At 36.0% G+C, this 24325-nt stretch overlaps 1 protein-coding gene and 1 long non-coding RNA gene across 11 annotated transcripts in view; one reads left to right on the top strand and one right to left on the bottom strand.

Annotated features, from left to right (window-relative positions):
• The window catches only part of MYO16 (myosin XVI), a 365514-nt gene that overhangs the window by 242227 nt on the left and 98962 nt on the right, over positions 1–24325 (top strand). For all 10 annotated transcript variants that reach the window (XM_064407780.1, XM_064407778.1, XM_064407774.1 and 7 more), the window contains 5 exons: positions 491–562; positions 1177–1318; positions 9386–9458; positions 18979–19131; positions 19564–19764. In XM_064407780.1, the coding sequence (XP_064263850.1) occupies positions 491–562; positions 1177–1318; positions 9386–9458; positions 18979–19131; positions 19564–19764 (641 nt within the window). The remainder of the gene's footprint in view (positions 1–490; positions 563–1176; positions 1319–9385; positions 9459–18978; positions 19132–19563; positions 19765–24325) is intronic.
• Positions 10096–13457, bottom strand: LOC135293523 (uncharacterized). The gene is made up of 3 exons (XR_010355629.1): positions 13315–13457; positions 10384–10547; positions 10096–10285 (listed from the first exon to the last, which is right to left on the bottom strand). It is a non-coding gene; the product is annotated as an uncharacterized LOC135293523 (long non-coding RNA).

Genomic DNA, 24325 nt, shown 5'->3' on the forward strand with positions numbered 1-24325 from the left:
GTCTTGTTTTGAAATGCTTTTGCACTGCTTGTCAACAGCTGAACAATTTGCCTTGAATTGAATTCTTTACATTCAAAACCTATGTCTGAAAAGGGAATCTTGCTTTTGTGCTTTGAAGTTTGCCCTCTTGGTCACTAACAGATCTCCTGCAAGTGGCTTATGGATACAGAATGTCAATGAGTAGCATACCTTCACTCTAATACCATAGAAAGTCTGCCAAACCCTGGGGAAAGTCCTGAGCAGTCTTTGAAGGGGAAAGAAAGCTGTAATGTAATATACAGATAGGTTCATACTTCACAAAGTACTGATTATAGTAATCTGATTTTATGTGTTCATTAATTTTGATTACTCTGTGACAGCACCCTTTTCTTTCATGTTTGGAATCTTTCACTATTCAAAAAGAAATCTACAGAAGAAAATCTGTTGTAAAAAAATGAAATATGCAGTATTGCATAAATCAGTTCTTCTTTACATTTTCTTTTCCTTTCAGTGGCAGGGATGCTGCAGGTTTCACCAGATGAGCTTGCTTCAGCCTTAACAACTGATGTTCAGTATTTTAAAGGTAATTTTCTCTAAGCTTACACTCATAGATCAGACCTGGTGGCATTTTGAGCCTTGTGATTTAAAAAATTTAAAAGCTGTCAATTTTTTGTTTCTTATTTCTCATATGGTCCTGGCAATATTCCCTCTGAGGAATATGTAGGCTTATCTGCCATGTGGTAAATCAGACTGGACCACTAAATTAGTAATGCCTTTGTAATATGGAACAAAGCAGTTTCACACTATGATGCTGATGGGCTCCTAACTTGATTAATGTTACAAAAGTGTGTAAAGATAACAGATTAGACATTAATATAGAATATTAGTAAGAACTGTAATCAACAGGAGTGTCTTACAGAAAAAATCTGAAAAAAATCTTTTCAGTAAAATATTAGTTCTGTGTAGTACTCATACACATTTCTTTTGAACAAAGTATAAAGGCATGTATTTCCAAACTTAAAATCTTTTGAGTGTTGACAGTCTTCTCATCTTGCACTGGAGGCTTCAGAAAAAAGCTAACACCATGTAAATGTTTGGCAAAGGAGAAGTAACTGTAGCTAAATTTACTGTAACTAAAATTACTGAAGGCGAAGTTTACAGCACACTTTCATCTCCATTTTCTGCTTTTTCTCTTAGGAGACACGATTGTTCGGAGGCACACTATAGAGATTGCAGATTTTTACCGGGATCTCTTGGCAAAATCTCTATATGGTCGTTTATTTAGCTTTTTAGTCAACACTATCAACTGCTACCTTCAAAATCAAGATGAGAGTGACAGGTAGGAGTACCATTGGAAACTATTAGGTGTTCCATTATCTGTTCAAATTCAGAATTGTAAAAAAAACATGATTCCTTTAAATGGTGGAAATTAATGAACCCTGATAAAGTTTTAAAGAATTTTACAATATGTGATGCTTGGATCTTTAAAGCATTGACTTTTCCTTCTAGCTGTTTCTACTGTCACATATTTGTTTATTTGTTTGCTTATGTAGGGATCCATGGTACTTCATGTGGTAATCTAGATTGGTGGTTACAATTAATAGCCTTTTAGGACTTGACAATACAGAATGATCTAAGTCTTTCAACATGCAAAATGCCGCTTGTTACTTTTTTAATGCAGAACGTACTTGTTCTTTCTTCCCAAAACAGCGACCTTAGCAGAGGGTATTGAAATCAGAATTTTATTCAAAAGACTTCAAATGAATGTTTAAACTTAACTGATTTAAATGTTCTAAGAATGTTCTCTAGGTTGCATTTTCTAAATTTGATGCTGTTGCTATCCAGCATGGCTTCTTGGAAAAATGAATGCTAATTAATGTGTATCAGTGGAGCAGTCAAGAAACAAATTAAAGGAACAAAAAACCTGAAATCTCAGTGGAATCAAAGCAACAGATTAAGACAGTAGACCTAATGAGATGATCATATGCATGTGACTTAATCAAAGTTCAACAGCTCATATGCTCAGCTGAGCTACCTTATGAACATGAAACACAAATGGCTTGGAATTATTGGTAAATGGTAATCCACTAATGGCAGATGTGGAACTTTCATAAGTATGTTTTCTTTATATCATATCTCTATGGCTGCATAGGACAAGGTACCCTCTTTTAGAGTTTGAGGACTTCACCAGCTTATTTTTATTCCTATTCATAGACCAATTAGTGGAAAATCTCTTCTATTCTATGGGTGTAGCTAGGAGAAAAAGGTGCCATGCCTGAATAACAGCTTTCTGCACCTAAAATCTGTCTGTCATTATACATACACTGCCAGAGTGTCTCAGTTCCTGCTGAAGGCAAACAGAAGTAACATGGAATGATTTTACTAGTCTGTTTATGACACTAAGCTAGGGCAATTTTCCAGTCCATAGCCTAATCTTACATACTCTCTATATAATAAGGAAGGGCAGTAACATGAGGTCACAATTCTTCCTCATTCATTCCTGGGATTTATGGAACAGAGGCTTAACTCAGTGCATGTCTGTGGCAGACAACAATCCAGCTCAGGCATTTCTAATTACAGTGAGTTTTTTGGTAGTGATTGTTGAAAAAGAAATTTAGAATAGATTTATTAAAAATATTAAAATCATTGGAAGTAATTTTTCAGTGTGTAATTTTACAATGTGATATCTTACATTCTTTCAGAACAGGGTGTTGTGTACTTCTGTTGTTAATATAAACCTATAATTTTTAGATATCATAGGATCTTCAAATAATGAAAGTCAAAATTATTTGTATATTGTCTACCTTGTATTCTCCTTTTAGTGCAATCACTAGGTAAAAGAGGTGACCTCTAGATTGTGAAAATATTTCTCAGTGAAACTATTTCTACCTATGAGGTAACTTGAAGACTGTGTGAGGTTGTAAGTCCCAGCTAAAACAGGACAGCTGTTTGATGTATCAGAAGTGAGGAATTTGCAATAGTCTCCTCTGGCCACATATTAGACCTATGCTTGAAAAGGGACATGTCTTCATTTAGGCTGGTTATAGAAAGCTAACCAGCTCAGGATTAATTGGCAGTACTGACAAGATATACTACATTTTATCAGGCCAAAACCAGCTTCATTCCCTTTCCAAACCTGAAGCTAAATAGCTTATTTTAAGTGGAAATAAGGTTGATCCTCATATCATCCTTCACTGATATCAAGCCTCAGTTGAAGTAGCCCATGTACAGCTTTTTTTCTTTTTTTTTTTTGTGCAGCCTAATCATATTGTTTAAACTGGAGGAGTAAATCAAGTCATAGAATAGTTCTAGATGCAAGTTAGATTACTGCAATGAATTTATGATTAGTGGATCAGATTTACTTCAAATACATCTGAGCAGCTATCTGTTAGCAGAGTTATATCTCCAGTTTTGTGCAGTTTTAATAAACCTCTGCTGAAAGATCCACCAAAACATTTTTTTATGTGAGTACATAAGTCTGATACATTCCAGGCCACACTTTATTCCCCAGTTGGAAACTGACAGAATTACTACTTATCAGATGGGATGAAGCCTTCATCAGAAACCTGGAATAAGGTTTCTAACTCAGTTCTCCTTTTCTGTTGTGAAGCAGCTTAGCTGTACTTCCGTCACACCAGTGAGAATTTATGAAGCAATAAAATTAGATTTCTTGGCTTAGTAACTCTAAAAGAAGCATTTTTTCTTGGTTATTCATGTTTAACTTTTATGGTAGAAATACTTGATTTTGGTCTTTGATATTGATTTATATTTACTAAGAAAAACCCTGTGACAGGTTTTAGGCAAAATAAAGGAATGAGTATCATTAAACCTAAGCAAAGGGGAGATGGTTCTGTGAAAAGCTTGAAAGACCAAACTCTAAAGGTATGAAGTACATAAAATAAAAAGTGTTGCCAGAATCCCGCAAATTAATTACTTTGAAATACTATTCAGTAGGTATAAAGCAAGAATTTTAATGATGGTGTTAAGTAAGATAATGCACCTTTAGAAATGTTGTTCTCTTCCTTAAAAACTTATAATTTTGCCTAGTTTTAACTAAATCATAATCCTACATGCTAGTTTAGACTGGTTGCAAGATCTGAAATTTGTTTACTTTTTTCATTCTGATAGAATTTTAAGAAATCAACTGTGTACAAATTATTTTGCCATAATTGGCCCCTAGAGTAGGATTAGAAGAAAGCTAATAACATTTCTCACAGGTGCTTATTTTTTTAATTGTTGATATTTATTTTCACTCATACATATAATGATTTCCCCTTCTACTGATGTTATTATTATCAAAATAGTCTTGGTGAATTTCTTCCTAAGACTCTTAACTCTTCAGAGTTTACTCAGATAAGTATCCTGATTTTCACTTTTGTAGGTTCATGGTTGCCTTAATGTGGCATTTCAATGTAATTGATTGCACATTGGCAAAGTTGGATCTGGTGATCCAAATGAGTAATGAAATTATTTAAGGTAATGTTTCAACAATTCCTGGCTCATTCTGTAAGAGGGCTTTTGCTTTATGGAGATTTAAGAATGTCTGTGAATATTGCTTTTCATTTCTCATGGAAAACAAGCTAATTAGGTATATGTCCCTGAGAAAATCTTGATACTGTGTTCCTTGCCTGCTAGTAAGTTTAAAGCATTTTTTTATCAGCTAGTTAGAAAAGCTTTTCTCTATTTGTAGATAAAACCTGATAAAGAGCTGATAAATATTTTGTAGATAAAGTCTGGCTGAACAGCAGGTCCCAGAGGGCACAGGTCTGGCTGGAGACGGCGCACTTGCAGTCACCCTCAGGGCTCATTCCTGGGCCCAGTACTGTTTAACTGGTTCATACATGACCTGGATGAGAGGGCAGATGCCTCCTCAGCAAGGTCAGTGACAACATGAAGCTGTGAGGATGGCCAATACCCCAGAGTGCTGTGCAGTCCTTCAGGAGGACCAGGACAGGGAAGAGATGGGCAGGGAAGACTTGCCTGAAATTCAGGAAAGGCAGGGTCCTGCACGTGGAGAAGAACAACCCTCTGTGCCAGGACAGGCTGGGGGCTGACCTGCTGGAAGGCAGCTCTGTGGAGAAGGACCGGGGGTGCTGGTGGACAACAAGCTGTCCATGAGCCAGCAGTGTGTCCTTGTGGCCAGGTGGGCTGATGGTGTCCTGGGGGGCATTAGGAAGAGCATTGCCAGCAGGGAGGTGATCCTGCCCCTCTGCTCAGCCCTGTTGAGGCCACATCAGGAGTGCGCTGGGTTCCTCAGAAGAAGAGAGAGATGGAGCTCCTGGAACAGGTCCGGTGGAGGGCTACAGAGATGAGTCACAGACTGAAACATCTCTCTTATGAGGAAAGGCTGAGATACTTGGGCCTGTTTAGTCTTGGGAAGAGATGGCTGAGAGGGAAACCTCATCTCAGTCTATAAAATCTAAAGGGAGGGTGTCAAGAGGCTGGAGCCAGGCTCTGCTCAGTGGAGCTGGGCAACATTGCAAGAGTCAATGGGCAGAACCTAATGTACAGGAAGTTCCACCTGACCATGAGGAACAACTTTTTTACTGTGTGGGTAACCATGCACTGCAACAGGCTGCCCAGAAAGGCTGTGGAATCTCCTTCTCCGGAGATATTCAAAAGCCATCTGAATTAATTTCTGTGCCATGTGCTCTTGGATCTCAGCAAAAACTTCAGACTCAAAAATCTCCCTCAAACATTTCAGAAACTAATTTTGTTTGATAATTGTTTCAGATGATGAACAACATATCCAACTGAAAGTATTCAGCCTATTCCCTTCAAGAAGGGACCTGTGTTTGTGACAACAGGTATAATCTGCTCCCCTGGGAAAACTGAGGACTTTTTAATTAGGATTCTGAAAGACCTCATTTGAAGGCTAGGCTGTATACTTCATCTAATCAGAGAAATATTTCCTCATTAATCAGTATCACTTCCAGTATATCCAGATCAGACATAAGCCTTCCTCATTACTGGCAGCAGTTGGAGGAAGAGCAAGAACTGTTGTGTCCTGGGCAGATGAAAAGGTGCATTAGATCACCCTCCCCCAACAGATTCATCTCACTGCTCTATGCTGGCAGATTGCAAAAGACAACAAAAGGAATGGACACTATGGATTTTCAAGCTAGAACCATCTGCAATGAAATAAAAGTGAACAAATAACATTCTGGAGGTTTGTCTGAAGCACTGGATCAGATGTACTGTAAAGGGAGTTTTGTTCACCTTGCCAGGAATGGCAAATGGTTTGAGAGCATCTCTTGATGAATGGCAAGATGTCTGCCAGGATGGTAGATTATCAGACAGGGTGTCTTCTGTATGTATTGTTTTTAGGAGTTGCCGGGAATTTTTATGTAGTTTCTTTATAATGTAATTGTTAAGTGTACAAGATTAAAAACGTATTTCTAGTCTATAAGGATATCTTTACATATATGTTCTGAGAAGAAAAGGCAACGTTGGAGACATTGAAAATATTGTAAGTGTATCAGAAAACCAAATGACTTCTAGAGAACATCCATGCTTTTTTAAAGTATTTACACCCGTGTGCTGATACAAGAGATAAAAAAGTTCTTCTAACATCAGCAAATTCTTTTTTTCTACTTTGTATTCTGGGAAATATTTTCAAATTTGAAATCAAAGTCTCAGTCCCCATTAAAGCCACAGTTCTTTTAGTTATAGATAGGAAATATTAAATATGTGAAATATAATGAAGAAATGTGTCAGTGATGATTAGTAACCAGAAAATAAGAAAATCATTCAGAACAAAAAGTACCTTTTTGTAATATTATCTTAGACCCTGGTGGCATGTTCTTTCATTTGTTAACATGGAATCATTCATGCTTTATTTTGCCTTGGGAATCTCTGCTATGATTATTTAAGGAAACTAATTTTGCTGGAATTAATATGATTGACAGCTAGCCAGTAGAAAGACGTATGGACCCTCCTTCTGGCAAGAAAAGTAATATGAAAAAGAGGAAGACAAGAAGAAAGATTAAAAGAACAAAGTAATATGCAACCACATATAAAGCAATGCTTTTAATTTGGATGTTGTATTGTCAGTTGTTATTTAGTTTCCAAAATCTGGACAATAATTTAATACAGAAAATTACTATCATGGTTGAAGAGATTTTGCACATAAATAGCACAATGTAATGGTAAAATGTCACTGTTTTAGAGGGTACAGAGCCTAGTGCTGTTATACTTGCCCCGTTAGCAAGATATTAATTATGTAAAACCTCCAGCTCTTTTAATGTAGTGTGTACATCTCCTAATAATACTAGACCAAAATTATCAAGAAGAGTTCATAAAAACACTGAGACTATGTTTTTCTGTCAACAAATGCATCTTCAGTATATTTGCAAGCCAATATATTTGTCACAAATATCACTGTTTTGATAAGGAATTTGATAAGAGTTACCCAGAGTTTTGAAAGCTAGGATCAGGTTCCTGTTTTGCCTGGCTTTTAATAATTCATTAAGTCAGTTTGTATTGGTCTTTTCCTAATGCAAATGTTTATATATTCCTTGAGGGAAAGTAGGAGACTAATTTGACAAAATAGCAGTCACAGACTCAACAGGGATGTAAAGAACCCAGCCTCAAATTATTAATTGAATCAGTCAGAGAAGTGATAAGCTGTTTTGTCTGTATTAAGTAGTCCTCAGAAATTGTGAAATATAATGCAATATTTCAGCTGTTGTACAGTGCCACACAACAGTTCATGTTTTGCCTTCCTATAAGGAAGGCTACATACAAATGAAAAAAAAGAAAAAGAAAAGAAAAAAAGCATGAAAACCTATAAAGCACTCTGAAATTTCAAGCTTCTCTTTTTTCCCCGAAACAAATTTAAATAACAATTATTCTGGATTTTCAATATTCATTTCTCTGAGGTAGTTTGCTTTTAAAAATTTAATTTTTCTTTCTGTAAATAGACAGATTTTGTTGAAAACTTGTTCTGACAAGGAATGTACACCTCCCATCTCTAATCAGGAGGAGTTGTGAATGAGACTTACATTTTAAAACCCAATTTAAATTCAATTCATTGCTAGAGATAGATGTAGTGATACAGCTTTATGCCTTTTCTTGTAGAAATTCCCTTGGAGGCTAATCGACCTCCTGATAACCTCCCTGCCCAACAAAGCCATTCTGGACTAGATTTATTATATAACAATCCATGTCTGACATTTATGTACACAGCTAGTCCTGTGACAATCAGTAGTGCATTGAACTGGTGTGCTTTTGAAATGAAGACAGACTTCTTGGGCATGATTTCTGATAAAGGCTCTGCTTGCCCCTGAGGATTGTCTTTCCCAGCTTCTTTTATAATATGTATTTTTTTCAAATTACTTTGTTTGTTTGCTGTACAGGAATTTATTTTGAGGGCTGGATCCTCGTCTAATGGCATGGTAGGGGGTTACAATGACTGCAATAGAACTATATTCATGTCCTTCAACAGTGGATCTCTCCTTTTTCTCCTTTACATCTATAGCCTGATATGCACAGAGCTTTAGACATAGAAGAAACTTGGAATATGGAGAAATAAAATATGGAAGAACCTCAGAACAAGCACTCTGCAATATTATTGCAAATTAGGCAACAGAATATCCCAAAATATTCATTTTGCTCACTGCAGTGAATTTAGTTTCCTCTCCAAATCAGGCTTACAATGACTCAGTCCCAAGTACAGAATAGTAATACCTCTGTCCTTTTCCCATTTCCTCTGTCCATATCCTAGGTGGCTGCTCTACCCTGATCCTTCCACTCCTTCCACCTGGACACAATAAAATCCCTTCCCTGAATGCATGCAGTGACACACAACAAATTAGATGCAACATCAGCAAATACTCTTTCATTTATACAAAGAAGAAACATCTGCCTTCTTCAGCTCTGACCCCTGACTTTCTTTCCCCTGGGACATGTAACCTCTTGGGCGGCCTGAGCCTAGAAATTCTGCTTGATGCTGACACAGAGAGGACTTGTGCTTAACAAGTTTCCCTTGAAGTACATTTTGTAGAAACAATTCTGGCTGCCAAAGAAATATAAACGGGAAAGGGTAACTGAGTGCAACCAGGCATTTTTGAAACTTCCCTGAAATGGTTGTCCTTGATGTCAGAAAATTAGTACCTTAGAAACTGGACTTTAGGAGGTTAAGATTTTTTCTTTCTCTCACAAATTTAGTTTCTAGCATAGCTGCTAAAGCAATCTTGAACCCTGTTTTTCTATTTCTGTTCAGTATGTCCAGGTTGTGAGTAAAATTTTGATTCTATTCTGTACATGGTCTGCTTGTGTATTTCATCCATGTTTTTGAAATACAGCTTGCTTTTGTCCTAGAACAGAAATACTTCTGTCAGAAACAACAGATGTATTATTCACTTGCTTGAATTCTTATTATCTGTAATATCTTTTTTTTCCCCAGTGACCAGGTGTTTGAAATTGGAGTATTAGATATTTTTGGATTTGAAGAATTTCAAAAGAATACTTTTGAACAGGCAAGTGTGGATGCTTTGCTGAATTTAATGTACCTGTTGTTATTTCTCTAATTAAGTAGTTTTGATCAGAATACCAATATATCTGAGGGTGAAAATTTTCTCTTAAAATATTTTTTTCCATCGTACCTATATGCGTATGCATTATATGCTGGGTTTTTTACAGTTGTTGACAATTTAAAAATAATAAAGTAAATGTATATTGTGATTTTGAAAAGGGGTAGTATTACCATTGAAAGACAATCTGAGGGAATAGTGTTGTTTGTTTTCATCCTTGTGGTATTTAAACTTCAACTAGATCAATGAGTACAAGGACAATATACTGAATTGGAAGAAAGATCAAAAGGTCTTCAGATGCCTTCGAGAAAAAATAAAATGAAAATGCTGCATTATGCTAAGTGCCATTACTGGCAGATTCACCTGTGTGTGACTTTACAACATGTGACTTTTCAAAAAATTGAATTGCATCCATGGAAAATAAATTGAAATTTATGTCACTTAATTCTTTAAAATCATTTTAAATATCAAATGTTCTTTAAGATGTTTGCCTACTTTCAACCTTAATCACTGAACACCAGAGCTCCTGAAAATTATGTATTTCAGAAAGCATTAGTGACTACACAACACACTCAAAGAGGTGTTTACGTTGTTGTTCAGTTGTTTATTCATTCTGTGATGCAGAGGAAGAAAATCAAAGCATAGAACAAAAAGTCAAAGCAGAGAAAATAATTGAGAAGGCATCATCAGCAACAAAGGACTTGTTATTGTTTGAAATTGGGATTTTCCCCTTTGTCCCAGTCAGTCCATTCTTTTATGGCTCAGCTTCCTCCCTGTGGTGAAACAGAAGTCATAGAGCCACATCAGCTTGTATAACATGCTTACATTGCTACCCAGTTTCCAAATTCTTGAAAGCACACGATAGGTTTACCTGTACATCAAAGGAGCGTGTAAGAAGGCAATACAATAAATTCGAGTTTCCCTCTCACAAAATTATTTTTGCTGTTACAGTTCAACCTTGCTTGAATATTTGCTGGACTAAGGATTCTTCCTGTGTACCAATATTCCTAGTCATTTACTCATTGTGAATGCCACCTTTATGGAAAAATATAAGGTGAAAAATTAAAAAGATCTTAACAGAGTGTATGAAATAGAAAAAATCCATAAGCCTCCTGATTAATAAGTATGAAGTATTCTATGCAGTTTAAATCCTCCTCAAAAGAGAGGGGTTCATCTTGGGACTTATTGGTTATTTTCCTTTGACCCTGCTCTGCATTGTTTTTTTGTCACAAAACTCATAAAAGATCCGCAATTGACATCATGAAACACCATGAATTCAATTTTCTGGAGTAAGTCATTTTCTGCTTAATAACTGCAAAGGATACTTGAAGATACAAAATCTGAGAAAAATTAGTAAAAAGGAATTAATTTTATTATTTCTGTGTGGCAAACATGATAATTTCAAAGTTATATTTGCATTTCTATTTCATTTTTTCTAAATAAATATATTTCAAGAGACACTTGCTGTCCCTCCACCTGGACTGAATTAATTTTGTTGAATAATATGAAGTAATAATCTGAGTCATCTCAGAATCTATTTAACTGCAGTCTTGAAAAGACAAAGCAGAAGTGAGAGGTTGTTTTTTTTTTTTATATGAACTGTATAATGCACTTAACCTATTTGATTCCTGAACTGGTGGGTTCTAGTGCCAGTGAAGAGAAGCAGTTTGTATCTCCATGTGGTACATACTAATCATGCAGACTTACCCCAAACAGCCTGAACTTCAAAGTTGGAGCTCTCTAGCAATCTACTCTAGTTCAGAGTTCTGCCTGGCCTAGTTAACCCTAACAATAAACAGTCTTGTTAGCCCAGATAGGGTCCTCATGCAAAACATTGCATCATGTCTGCAAACATGCCCAGTGTCAAGGCCTGTGATTGCAGAATGTTAGCATTACATGTTACAACCAGACAGTAGTGGAGCCATAAAAATTATTTTTTAATCATATATAGATTAGCATACCCTAAAATGTCATCAGAAAAGTAGTTTTAGGGAATTGTTTTTTTCTCAAATTAGTGTATGATAAGGCATTCTTTGTGATATCTGTTTTCCTGGTTTCTTGGGAAAAAAAAATATGACTGTTTTCAATAAAAATCAAAATCTCCTGATTGCCCAAAACTGGGGACATTCAAAGTAGCTGTGTGACACTTTCTGGAGTTTTTTATCAGGCTGGTAGATAGTTTAATATCACAATTAAGAGAGTAATAAGATAGTAAATCACATGTCAGTTTTAATAAACTGTGTTTGAAGATGGTTCAGACAAACAGAGATGGATAAACTGGGTAGAATAACTTGTTTACTCCAGTGTATGTTTTGGAATGACAAGGCATCAGAGTATTGAAATATCAAAGTCAAATGAAGAATTGCTCTAGGAACAACTCATGAGCAATGCAAAGGAAGACAGTTGTCAAAGGACTAGAAAAGTAAGATGAATTATGCCTACACCAAGAATCTGATAAATTCTGTGGGCAAAACTATGTGGCTCACAGCTCATAGAGAGAAAACTTCTATAGCCCATTGCAAATAAGAAGGCATTAGAAGTTAAAAAACATTAATTGTTTCCCTTGTACTGGGTGAGTATTGGTAAGCCTTTATTGTATAGAACATATGTGATATGTTATTAGAGCAAAAATGGGACACGTAATTTTAAAATAAAAGTAAATAAGTGTGTGGAATAAGCAATAGTGAGGAAAGTTTTGATTTTTGGTATGAAATTTAAAAGCTGAAAGGCAGGAAACACTGTTTTTAGAAGGCACAATCTGAAGGAGTCATTGCTCAATAAAGACTGAAAGCTTCTGAATTACCAGGACTCAGTGAGTTACTGCTTTTACTGCTCATCAGCTGAGCTATGGTAAATGACTACAGTACACTTTTAGCTCACCCACCCTAATAACAATTTACAATCATTTCCTAGCAGTGATCATTAGCTTGGCAACAGCATTTTCCTGGAGCAACTGCATAGCTGCTGTGCCAGAAGAGCTTTGTATACAACCACACTGAAACATGGTCAGAAGTGAGCACAATTTCTCTTTCCTATTCTGTAGGGAAATGGCCATCATTTTGTGGTCATTTCAGGAAATATGAGTGCTCTACCAAAAATATCTATGTCAGTTTCGAGTGTTAATTCATTGTTTTCTCAGGCTTCCCTGTTTGAGAGGGACTGTATCTGTTTCCAGTTTATTCTGCACCCCTCTAAAACTAGAAGATGTCTGTTTCTCTTCTAATAGAATTTAAAACTAGGTGAGATCCTGTTCATGGCTCCTTCACAGCATGATTCCAAATAGTACAGTCAATGAACACTACAGACTTCATACTTATGATGGTATATTTTTGACTACAAACTCGTGACCAATGAATATAAGAAGCAATAAGCAGCGTGGATAGTTGGCTGTCCCAATTTCCCCCAGCTGTATCTAAGAAAAATGTATTATAGAAGAAGAAACAGACAGAAGAGGAGAAAGAGTAGCTCCCCCTGCAGAAAGTCTGGTCTTTCTACAGAAATGGAAGTTTATAGTTGTAGATTCACCACAAAGAACAATAATGCAATAAAGTTAAATGGGCAATGCTAGTAATCTTTTCTGTCCAATATAGAATTCAAATCAGAAACTGAAGAAAGTATTTAGCTCTTGCTAAATTCTGTGTTCAGCTTTTGCATGGTATTTTACATTTGTGAGCCTCAAGTTTTGCAGTATAAAGTGTCTATGTATTATTCATTTTATAGGAAATAAAAGTGATTTATCTAAATTAGTACTGCAGGTCACTGCAACAGTCAAGTGTCTCTTAATTCCCATTCAGCTCCATACCCATTAAAGCACATCCACATTGTCTGTGTGATGCAGTATAGCTCTGGGAGAGGCACAGCTTCCATGGCAGCTCTGTGCTGCACATCTCCTGCAAAAGGAACCAGCTGGCTCTGAGAGCAGAGAGCATTGCCTGTCCCACTCAGGACTCTACTTCAGTCACTATGATGAAACAAAAGACGTCATACAACCCAGCTCTGGTGGAATTTTTACCTATGATTATTATTAGGTGTGGTAGATTTTAATTTGGCATGTTATTTCTATGGTTAAGTCTGGTGACACTACATTTTTGTCACTTAACATTTCCTAGCCAAAACAACCATAATAGATTATTTTACATTAAATTGCATTGTCTCAACCATTAGACTGCTTCTAGCTGTCTAAATGTAAGGTCATGTTGTCTATTTTGAAGGTGGATGGATATGAATAGACAAAAGTTGTGTGATGTAACTTTTCTACAGTCACTGGTGCCGCAGTGATAGTAGATGGGAGGTCACACACAGGTTTTTACATTTGGACAGTCAGAAAGAACATTTACAGATTTTGTTTTATACAGAAGAAATCAACCTTCTTTGGTTTTGCCTGTGCAGAGCATAGATGGATGTTGCAGTGTCCCTCTGTGGAATAGGGACCTGCTGGTCTACGTTGAGCTCTATTACTATGTAGGGACTTAATGCAGAATCTTCCATGCAGTTCCCAGTGCTGGAGTATTCTTTATTCCCTATAGGCTGATGGAAAGTGCTAAGTACGTTAATTCAGTTTTTAATGAGGAAATATGACATGGTATTTTTAAGTCAGGCTTTTACTAGCTTCCATACACAGAAAGGTTTTAACAACCTTGTGGAGCAGTGAGGACCAGGTGATCCTTGGCACCAGGGAGCCAGGCAACAGGAGGAGCCAGAGAATGGCCATGCCCTCCCCGCTGGGCAGCATTCCTGGAGCATGGGGGTCAGAGCCAGGGCTGGTTACAGTGCTCAGCAGCAGCCCTGACCTGGCAAGCAGCCAGATAGGGCTGGGACCCATCACAGGCAGATGGAGAAAGAGCTGGAAGTTGGCACTGCCATGGCATCCCCTGGGGCTGGGCCCATGAGCAAGGAGTGGGTGGGGGACCCAGGAGAAGCTGAGCAGGGCTGTAAAAAACTATTCCTTCCCTCAGGGGCCTGGCAATCCTGTGTTTACTTTCTTCCTCAGTCCAGCTACTGAGGATCTTACACTCTTCATGGCCTTTTCAGGGTGTACTCCTCCCTCTTCCCTCTTAGACTCTTTGGTCTTCTTCCCAGTGCACACATTTCTTTCTGTTTATTCAGGGCACTGTTATCTTTCCAGTGTTCCAGTCAGCCACTGGAAAACCAGTGTTACTTGACTTTAAAGCTGGCATATCATGAACATGACATTAAAATAATTTTTTTTTATTCTTTTACAGTAGATATTTTGTAGCCAAAAATAAAATAATTTATCTCAAATTGAAATTCCCAGTTTAGTTTGTGATTGATTGGTGAAATACTGTACAACAACATTTAATTGACATACATACTTACTTTTCCGCAGTAGCACCCATTTTTATCCCATAGTACTTCATTTCTGGCCAGCATTATGAGTGAAAAAATAATTTAGAACTGTTCCAGTTTCAGAACATTTCCAAACTCTTTCAGGGAAAGATTGTTGTTACCATGTTTTTTTGTTAGCTTGGTTGTTTAATGCTTTAATATCTACAAAAAGTCAGTGGGGCACTATTCCACTTTGTATGGAAATTGTCCCTTTTTTGAGGGGCGTTTCAGGCAATCCTTTGTGGAAGGCTTCTCAGGTGACATGTACTTGTTGCAAAGTTATAATATAGCACCAGGCTCTCTTTTACATTATTTGAGAAACATGAATCAGCTAATGGCAACTGATCCCAGAGATGACATGGAGTCCCAGTGAATTAAGGATCTTCTGACAGAGGTAGGACAATGTCTGAATTTGTGTTGGAGCTGCATAGAGAACAAGAAATCTTTGTTAGATCCTATTAGCACTAAAAGGTAAAGGAAGAAATGTTATGGTTCTGGTTTTGTTATCAATTCCTTAGAAATACTCTGATGGGTACTATACATACAGAAAAGGATGTTGAAATGTTTGGGTAGCACACACAAAGGGGAACAGCATTCAAGATGCTTCTAAAAAAATAAGTAAATGTCAAGCTTATGTTTAAAAATATTTTCTGAGTCCAACCTCAGAAAAAAAGACGATTCTGTGTTTCATTATCTTAGAAATTACATTTTTGAGAAATGCTAGGGCACTTCCTTGCAGGTTAAATTTGACATTGTAACTTCATCATCTCAACCCATAAATTAGGACCTGATAGATGTGTTGAAATTACAGCTGTTAGCTCTACTCCATGCTCTGAATACACATCCCTTGGGAGAACTAATCCTTCTGCATGACCAAAGCATGTAAATGAGCTTTCCAAAGGGTCTTTGCATCCATCTTTTCCTCACTGATTGACAGTCCCCAAGTTTGCTTTCCACAAATTTCCTTCTTTGGTAATGCCTTTTTCAAATAAGCATAAGAGCCTGAAAATTGAATAAAGAGCAGGAAAATTTCATTAGTCATGGGTGCTTTTCTCTCTTCAGAGCACAGCACAGTTTTTGTATTCTACCTAAATTTTAATTTGGAGGATACTTAGACTAACATGATGAATACTCATTGCTTTTACTAAATGCCACTGTATTATTTTCCAAAATCTAAAATTTGGGTAGTGCTGCAAGTTACGATTGTTTTTGCTTGGATTTTTTGTTTGTTTGCTTTTGTAATACTTGAACAAGCGTATTTTTTTCTTCTAATAATATTCTGAAAGGACTTCTTAGAGAAGACAGACAAATATATGGTGTATTTATTTTCACTGAGATGTGATAGTGAGTTAATGTAAAAAAGATTGGTAGAAAGAGAACTTCTTAGAAGACATAATATGGAGTCCACGAGATGCATATCAAGAACAGTTTAACAGTGTTTAATGACAAAAAGTACCATAGGTATTGTTGAGTTATACTACTAATTAAAGCAAATATAGTTCTTAAAGGCATTTCCCAAATATTTTTTTTTAGGTAAAAATCTATTTGATGGGTTTTGTTTTGGTTTGTTTTATTTTTTTTTTTTTGTTTTGTTTTTTTTTTTTTTAATTACTGTTATATTTCAATCTAATTTACATGAGTACACTTAAACACATGTTTAAAAATGTGATTCTATTAACTTTTCAAATCTTTGGACAGAAAGTGTATAGTTTTTTATGTAATACTTAGAAGACTTGAAGCAAGAGAATTTGGATTTGCAAAGCTAGTTTAGTTCATATTCATCCCATTTCTACATTTCAGCTGCTTTACCTATTAGGTCAACCTGTGCCAAGCTTTTAATTTGAAACATTCATTTCATTACCTTTTCCCAGCAGGTTGTATAAAACGCTGAAATGGAGAAAGAGCTGATCAGAATGCATTGCTTTCCAGCAGCCGCTGGCTGGTCTCCTGGTTCTGCAGAGCTGTTCTCTCAGCCACTGCTCTGGAGAGCAGCTTTGGGACAGTTTGCAGTTGGTACAAGTGCTTGAGCTGCTTGCTGCCCTGGTCTGCAGTACCTTAGTGGCATTGTGGAAAATCTGCCAATGTTGCTTTTGTTGCTAAGAGGCACCCCAGTGTATGTCATAATACACTGGTTGGTAGAAGTTTAAAAATTGGTTTTTTTCTTTACCATCTATGAATGTTTTAACAAAATACTATTCTTTTTATTTTGCTACTTAATACCAATGCTGTTTATCAGATCTTTGTAAGATGTGTCTAAGACAATCTTTCCTTCATCTGAAATTGTGTAGTACAAGAATTTTGCCGCACAGTCAGGCTCTCAAATACTTTTTTTTTAATGCATTTTTAAGAGATTGTCTCGTAATAAAAGTATGTTTGACTTCATAGGAATTTTGACATGAGCACCGCTTTTCTTATTGTAAAATACACCTTTGTAAAGTTGAATGACCTGGTTCTCTAAATAGGTCATCTGCAAATAAAGATATATACAGCATTCATCATTTTTATGCTTAACCATATTCTGCAAAGTGTAAGCTTGTCTGCCTTATAAAATAATGTTAACAAGCTTCTGGGAAAATTTTGTAATTAGAATTCCAGAAGTGATCAGTAAAGCAGAGTTTGCCTGCCAAAGAGTTAAAAAAGCTGTCTTTTCCATAAAATAAGTAGACACTGGAAGTCAATTGTATACTTCTTTTGTTAAGAAGATAACAATCTGAATGTTTATAAATCCCACTTTAGACAAATACTGGGTGTATTCGAGGCTGTCTTTTGTCTGCACTGTCATGCATTAGTAAACAGTTAATAGACATTTGGTTGTAAGATGAGCTTGTCTCATTTCTTCTTGCTGTTTTTCACACTAGTCCATTTTATTGTATAGCAAGTACACGTTGGCTATGCTAACAGGAGGTGTTAATGGAAAATTCAGGCAGCTCTTACACGTTACTTGGGTTCTCTTCCCTCATCTGGATGTTAAGCCATGTAAAATTAGGATTGATCTAAATATTTAATACCTTTTAATATGAATTGCTGGTAGAATTGCTTTACACACTTTATTCATGGAAGATAAAGTTAATGGCTGGCCAACACAAATATGTAACTTGTTTAGAATGAAAAGAAAATGCATGCAGGCATTCCTTATAACATTCCTCATACGAAGTGTTCTTACACCCTTTTAGAAGTTCCTGTTTTCTTAATTTCCTAGTCATAGTTAATGTAGCATTAGGAGGAGGTTTTCAAATTTTCAACAAATATTTCCACTTTAATGTCAAAAAACAATTAAAACATTTATTCCACAAGGTTATTAAATATTTATTTATTTTAGCAGGTGATCTTTGAATAAAATACAAAAGCATATTAATAAGCTGATACAATTCCCACCTGTTTTTAATTGAAAATCAAATTTCTGTGAATCTATTTAGTTGTACATCTATAAGGCAATAAAAAAAATATTTTAGAAGCTTCTATACTATTTATCTCCCCAAACATTGAACTTTTCAATTGAACACCATTTTCTTCCCAACCTTCCCTTAGAATATGTATAAAATGGAGAGCAGCATCTAACAAAATGTCCCTAGGTGTTTTATATGTTTGGGTAAAACACAATGAGCTCTTCAAAGAGTGCTTTAGACTTCAGTGATATTGTATGTGGAAACAGAGTTCTGTCTTTGTTAGCACTGAACTAACTACAGAGTCAGAATCTTAAATATGCAGGGTTTGGTTTTGTTTGGTTTTTTTTATTCCTAAAAGCACATTGTATTTGCATAATCTTTCTGAATATAAAATGCAGAAGATTATTAAATATACCAATTAATATATAGCGTTATCCTTCTTCATTCAATGGAATTAGTGTAAATTTCCACTGCATTTGATAATGCTGCTATTTGGTAACTGTGGAATTCACAATGAACTGTGCAGGCAGAAAATTGTGTATTGCCAATTTAACAATAATGGTTGTTAAAATCTACATTTCCCTAGGGTCTTCCTAAATTTGTGGTCTACCAAGAGATACCATATTCTGGATTGACATTTCTTCAAATTCAATATTAGACATGCAGTAAAACCTACATTGATAAATTATCCAGTAAACATCTAAAATTCTTTTTTTTTCTTCATTTTACAATAGCTGTGTGTCAACATGACCAACGAGAAGATACACCAGTACATCAATGAAGTGCTTTTCCTACAAGAGCAAGCAGAATGTGTACAGGAAGGAGTTGCCATGGAAACAATGTATTCTCCTGGAAACCATACTGCAGTCTTGGATTTTTTCTTTCAGGTAGTTTCCAGATCCATTTTAAATCATATATCTTTATACAAACTCATTGCATGTTAGGCTAATACAAACTTTTGCTTGTATTTTCCAATTTATGGCAAGGTCATGGGTCAAAGAGGTGACAGCTCAGAGGCTCACAGAGCTTACTAAGAGGACAGGGCTGAGGAAGATGCAGCACACTCTCCCTGCCTGTTCCAATTCCCGTGTAGCCTCTGTGTGTTGTGGCACGGTGACTGTGCTACCATTGGGCTGAGGAGGCTCTGTCCTGAGCCTGGCAGCTTCTTTAGTGCCTGCAGCTAGTTTCTGGACAACTTCCAAGAAGCAATCAGCACAATCAATTTCTAACATATCATCAATAGATTAAATTCTCCTGTATAAAAATGAGAAATTCTATTTCTCCTGCATAAAATTAAAAAAATCTGTTTTTCGTTTCAGAAACCATCAGGCTTTTTGTCAATGCTGGATGAAGAAAGCCAATCTATTTGGTCAGTTGAACAGAGTCTTTCTAAACGCATTCAGTCTTACCTGGATACATCAGATACAAATACAGTCTATTCCTCCACAAAAGATGGAAATGGTAACCTTGCCCCAAAAGATCTGGGCTCTACCTTCACTGTTATGCATTATGCTGGGAGGGTAAGTTGTTTGAATATCATTTACATGCAGTTAATGAAAAAAGTTAGCAAAACAAAATTTTACATGGCTTCTCCAACTCCTGGCTATAAATAGGATTTCACTGTCAAGTGCTAAATTTTCAGAGGACAACTTAGAATCTCAATGCCATATCTAGCATATAAAATATGTAGCTTACATCACAACATGAAGGATATGGGCTACCCAGTTCTGGCTCCTAAATTTTGTCTTGCTTGTAAGCATTTAGTGTAGAAGAGTGTGATTCAGATCCCTCAGCACAGATGTTTAATGCCATTCTAGTTGGCTCCACTTTGCATACAGGTGTGGTTCCAGACCAGTACAGGTTCCCTGTAGCTGCTCTGCTGTATATGTAGAAACCTGGGTTACCGGCATGAATCTGGTAAAAAAAATCAAAAACAAAACCCCCACTTTTTCTGTTAGTCATAATATTTTTTTTTTCTACAAAAACCCCAGAACATGCTAAATGTCTTTCAGCATGACTATAAAATTAAATTAATATTTTTTTATTCCCTTGCCTGCAGTGTTCACAGAAACAGTGTAATCAGTTATTTTAGACTTCTTACCCTTTCCTTTCCAATACTTCATTTTCAGATTGTCCCCACTATCACATACAACTCAAAGCAAGCAAGTAAGAAATGTGTTTAAAGGGATATTTTTTTTGTTATGCGGGGTTTTTTTTTGTTTTATTTTGTTTTTTTTAAATTATCTGACAGTGGTATAAATAGGGACAGATGTGTTTTGTGGCTCCACATTTGGAAATGAAGCTGATGGAAGCCTGGAATTGTGTTTTGACACAAGAAAATTTGTTCCTGCCCAATGATAGAAATGTGGTCACTATGGAAAGGACTGTTTGAGTACTGCTTAAGTTCCTAACCCAAATACTCTGAATAACTCCCTGTAGGTTCTTCTTTCGTCACAAAGCCTTATATTTAGAATCAAATTATTTACTAAAGTTAAGTGGTTTGAATACCTCCACTATTGGGACTTGTCAGTTGGAATGTGGGCACACAGTGATTATATAACAATGCTACCAAGATTTTGTGGAGCTTTCTAGGACTTCGAGTGATGGAATAAGGAACTGACCATGAACTTCAGATGTCTAATTTATAAACTTTTTTTATACTTGTTACACAAGTATTTTTATGCCTTTCTGCTTATACAACTTTATCACAAGAGCTCAAAAAGGTTCCACACCCAAAACTTGACATGGCAGCAGCAGCAAGGCATCTGCATTAAAATCACAAGCAGAATAATAAGCAAATTTCTTCAAAATGCAAGAAATTTTTTTCTTATTCTCTGAAGAAACAATCAGAAGATTTGTAAAGACCAGTATTTCAGGTTCTGAAAGTTAAACCGTGAGTGATAAAGAGGACACTTTTCAGTAACATGTGTTTTATTCTTGCATGCTTGTTTAGATTTTTTGTTTTATAACATAGACACTTGGTTTGACCTTTTCCTAATAATAGTAATGACATTTAATCTAAAAGCATGAACAAATAGACAGCTCTCGAAGTAATGTAAATCCACACATTCTTTTGAAGTCAGTGGAGATCCTTTGATTTACATTGGCCAAGGAACTATTCCAGTCAGGTTGTTCTTTGCATCCTTACAACAGTAAAATTCTTTGCCCTGCCAAAACAGAAAAGTTCTCTTGCAACTGCTTAACTCTGCTTGCTTTAATAGTAATCGAGCTAAATCCTTAAAGACACTTGCATTTTGGTATTTTGTGGGACTGTTATCTACCTATCATAGCTTGAAGTTGCCAGTGTTTCATGACATGTATTTATATAAAACTTTGATGATAGTGTGACGGTACTAAATGACACAAATCGAGTTTATTCAGAGACTAGTGTGTCTTCATATGTTGAGAACCTGAATATGAAAAACTCAGATTTTAAAACTGCTGATGCTGTTCTTTAGATTGCACTGTTACTACATTTAGTAGCTCTTTGTAGAGGTCATTGGTGATATATGCTTTATGAAAATTGTTAAAGGATGAGGCTTTTAAGTATATCAGGATTTACTGGCACTCAAAAATAAGAATTTCATATATAAAGTATCAATATAGTTTGACAGGTTTTGAGACCTACTTTTATAGTCTGATATCAATTAAATGGGTCTAACATAAATGAAGTAAAAGCAATCTTACCATCGATTGTTGCCTTCAGAGATCTCCAAATTTAAAACAAGGGGGCTTAATTCTCACCACAATGTTCCACTGATTTTTGCTCCTTTAACTTGGTAAAGCTTCTCTGTATTTACATGAGTGTAACTGGAAATGAATCAGACCCAGAGGGTAGAGCAAGAATTACCAGTAAATTGTGACAGGTGATCAAACACAAAAGTCTTCATTTCTAGTGTTAATCATTTATGCTCAGGTGATGTGTCTAGGCTGGCAGCTGGGGAGGAAGTCACACTGAATGCAGCAGGCTCTGTGTGAATGCAGACATCCTGATTTCTCTAGGTAACAGTTGTAACTGCAATGTACTTCACAGACAGTGTTAAAGAGCTACTCTGAGTTAAAAAAAAATTAAAAAATAAAAAAAAGAGCAGCTAATATTCTGTGTTGGCCCTTGTATGAACCACTTATGACCCTTGTAATTTGGGCTTCTTTTCATCAGTAGTGTATGGTTGTAGGTCAAACTCCAGAATTAATTAGGTTCATTTCTTTACTCAGACACTTGCAATAGCTATTTCAGCAAGTCAGAAGTGCTGTTAACTGGAAAATGCAGTTATTAAAAATACTCTCTCACTGAAAAGACCTCCTTTTGTATATTTAACTGAGACTGACAGACAACGTTTTGTGGACAAAAATGATATATCCAGCTTTATATTCTGAGATAATTACAGCTGATACAGATGTGTCCAGAGCAGACAGAATCAGAAGTAAAATAAAGAAAGCACGATATTGAATTGTGGCAAAGAACATACAGGATGCTCAAAGTAACATGTAAAGAGGAAAAGAAATCCAAATAATTTGGAATTCATACTTAATTTTCTGGCTGAATCAGTACTTCAAGGAAGTCTGCGTGTATGATACCATTCTGAGAAACCTTGGATTTTTTCTTATTTTCTTGTCTGTTTTGGTGGGAAGAAAGAGGAACGATATGCACAAGTTAACTTCTGCACATGGAAGAAATCAGCACAGGGCTCAGATATTTTAGTGGCATCTGAGAATGAATATAGTTTTACACAAATGTGACAAAATGATCCAGTGGAAGAGAGAAAATGTATTTTGCCTCATTTCTTTTGAATTTTGCTATTATTCCTGAACAGGATTAAATCTCTCTTTTTCTGCATAGGCAATATGATATATTGCTTGTGAACACATATGAACACATGCTTAGCAAAGGCCACGATGAGCATCAGTACTTTCTCATGTCACATATTTTACTTTATCTCCTAGTTTTAATTTTACAGCTGAACAGAATCCTACAATGCCCTGACACATTATGAGTCTTTTCTGAGAGCTGCTTAATGTCTTGGTATCTGAGTGCTGTAAGACAAAAAGCTTATCTGTTTTGTTCAGGCAGAAGGTAGAAGAAAATGATTTAGAGGTTTTATGGCTAAAAAAAAACCTTAATCCTAGTGAAAGGCTTTATCTGGAGGTTGTTCAACACATTTCTCTGAATACTGGCAATCTGATTTCTTCCAGAAAATTTCTGCTCATTATTTGATGAGCAGAAAATTTCTGCTCATCAAAGCGTTGCTTTGTTTCTCATGCCTGATATCACTTCTCACAGAGACTGTCTGTGGGGGACGAGGCACACACAACACCTTGCAAGCTTGACTTGAGGTAGCAAAGCATTTTATGGGTGCATCTGACCATCAGCTGAAACTATGTTAATAATCTGTAATACTGAATTTCTAGGTTCATTTATTGATAACATTAATATTTACATTGTGGGCTCTCACTTAAGGAAGGGCTTCACATTAATTATATATTTGAACTGTCAGGCATATCAATAGCCATGATTTTTGAAGAATAACATTTCCATCATTGAACTTTCTTAAGTACTCAAAGTGCTTTTTTTTTTTTTAATTTTGTGGAAGAATTAATGTATCACTAAGTAAATCAGAAATATATTGTCTTAGCACAGTGCCAAGAGACACAGCTTTACCTAATAGTCATATTTACCATAACAGTATTTGCCTCATTATTTATGTGATCTGAATAATACATTGTCATAATTTAAGCTTTCTGCTGTCTAAATTAAACTTGAATTTACAAATTAAATAAGCCCCTTGTGACTGATTGCCTTGCTACTGTTTTGACTTTCTGTACTGTAATAAACTGACCAGACCTAAAGATCAACTTCTTTGCTCTATAACCAGTGCACATAATGTTCCTTTAAGTGCACATCAATGTCTTTCATTTCTCAGCTGCCTGCATATCAAAAATAGCTCTCAGCAGTCAGCTCACCTTTACCAAGACATTCTTTTCTGAAATGTCTTGTATATCCCAGGCAAACTCTGAAACTGAACCTCTAAATCAAAAGACAAAAGGAGCTGGATTAATCAATAAGGATGCTTTCATTTTCAC

The sequence above is a fragment of the Passer domesticus genome, chromosome 2, assembly GCF_036417665.1.
Source record: "Passer domesticus isolate bPasDom1 chromosome 2, bPasDom1.hap1, whole genome shotgun sequence".
Lineage (NCBI taxonomy): Eukaryota > Metazoa > Chordata > Aves > Passeriformes > Passeridae > Passer > Passer domesticus.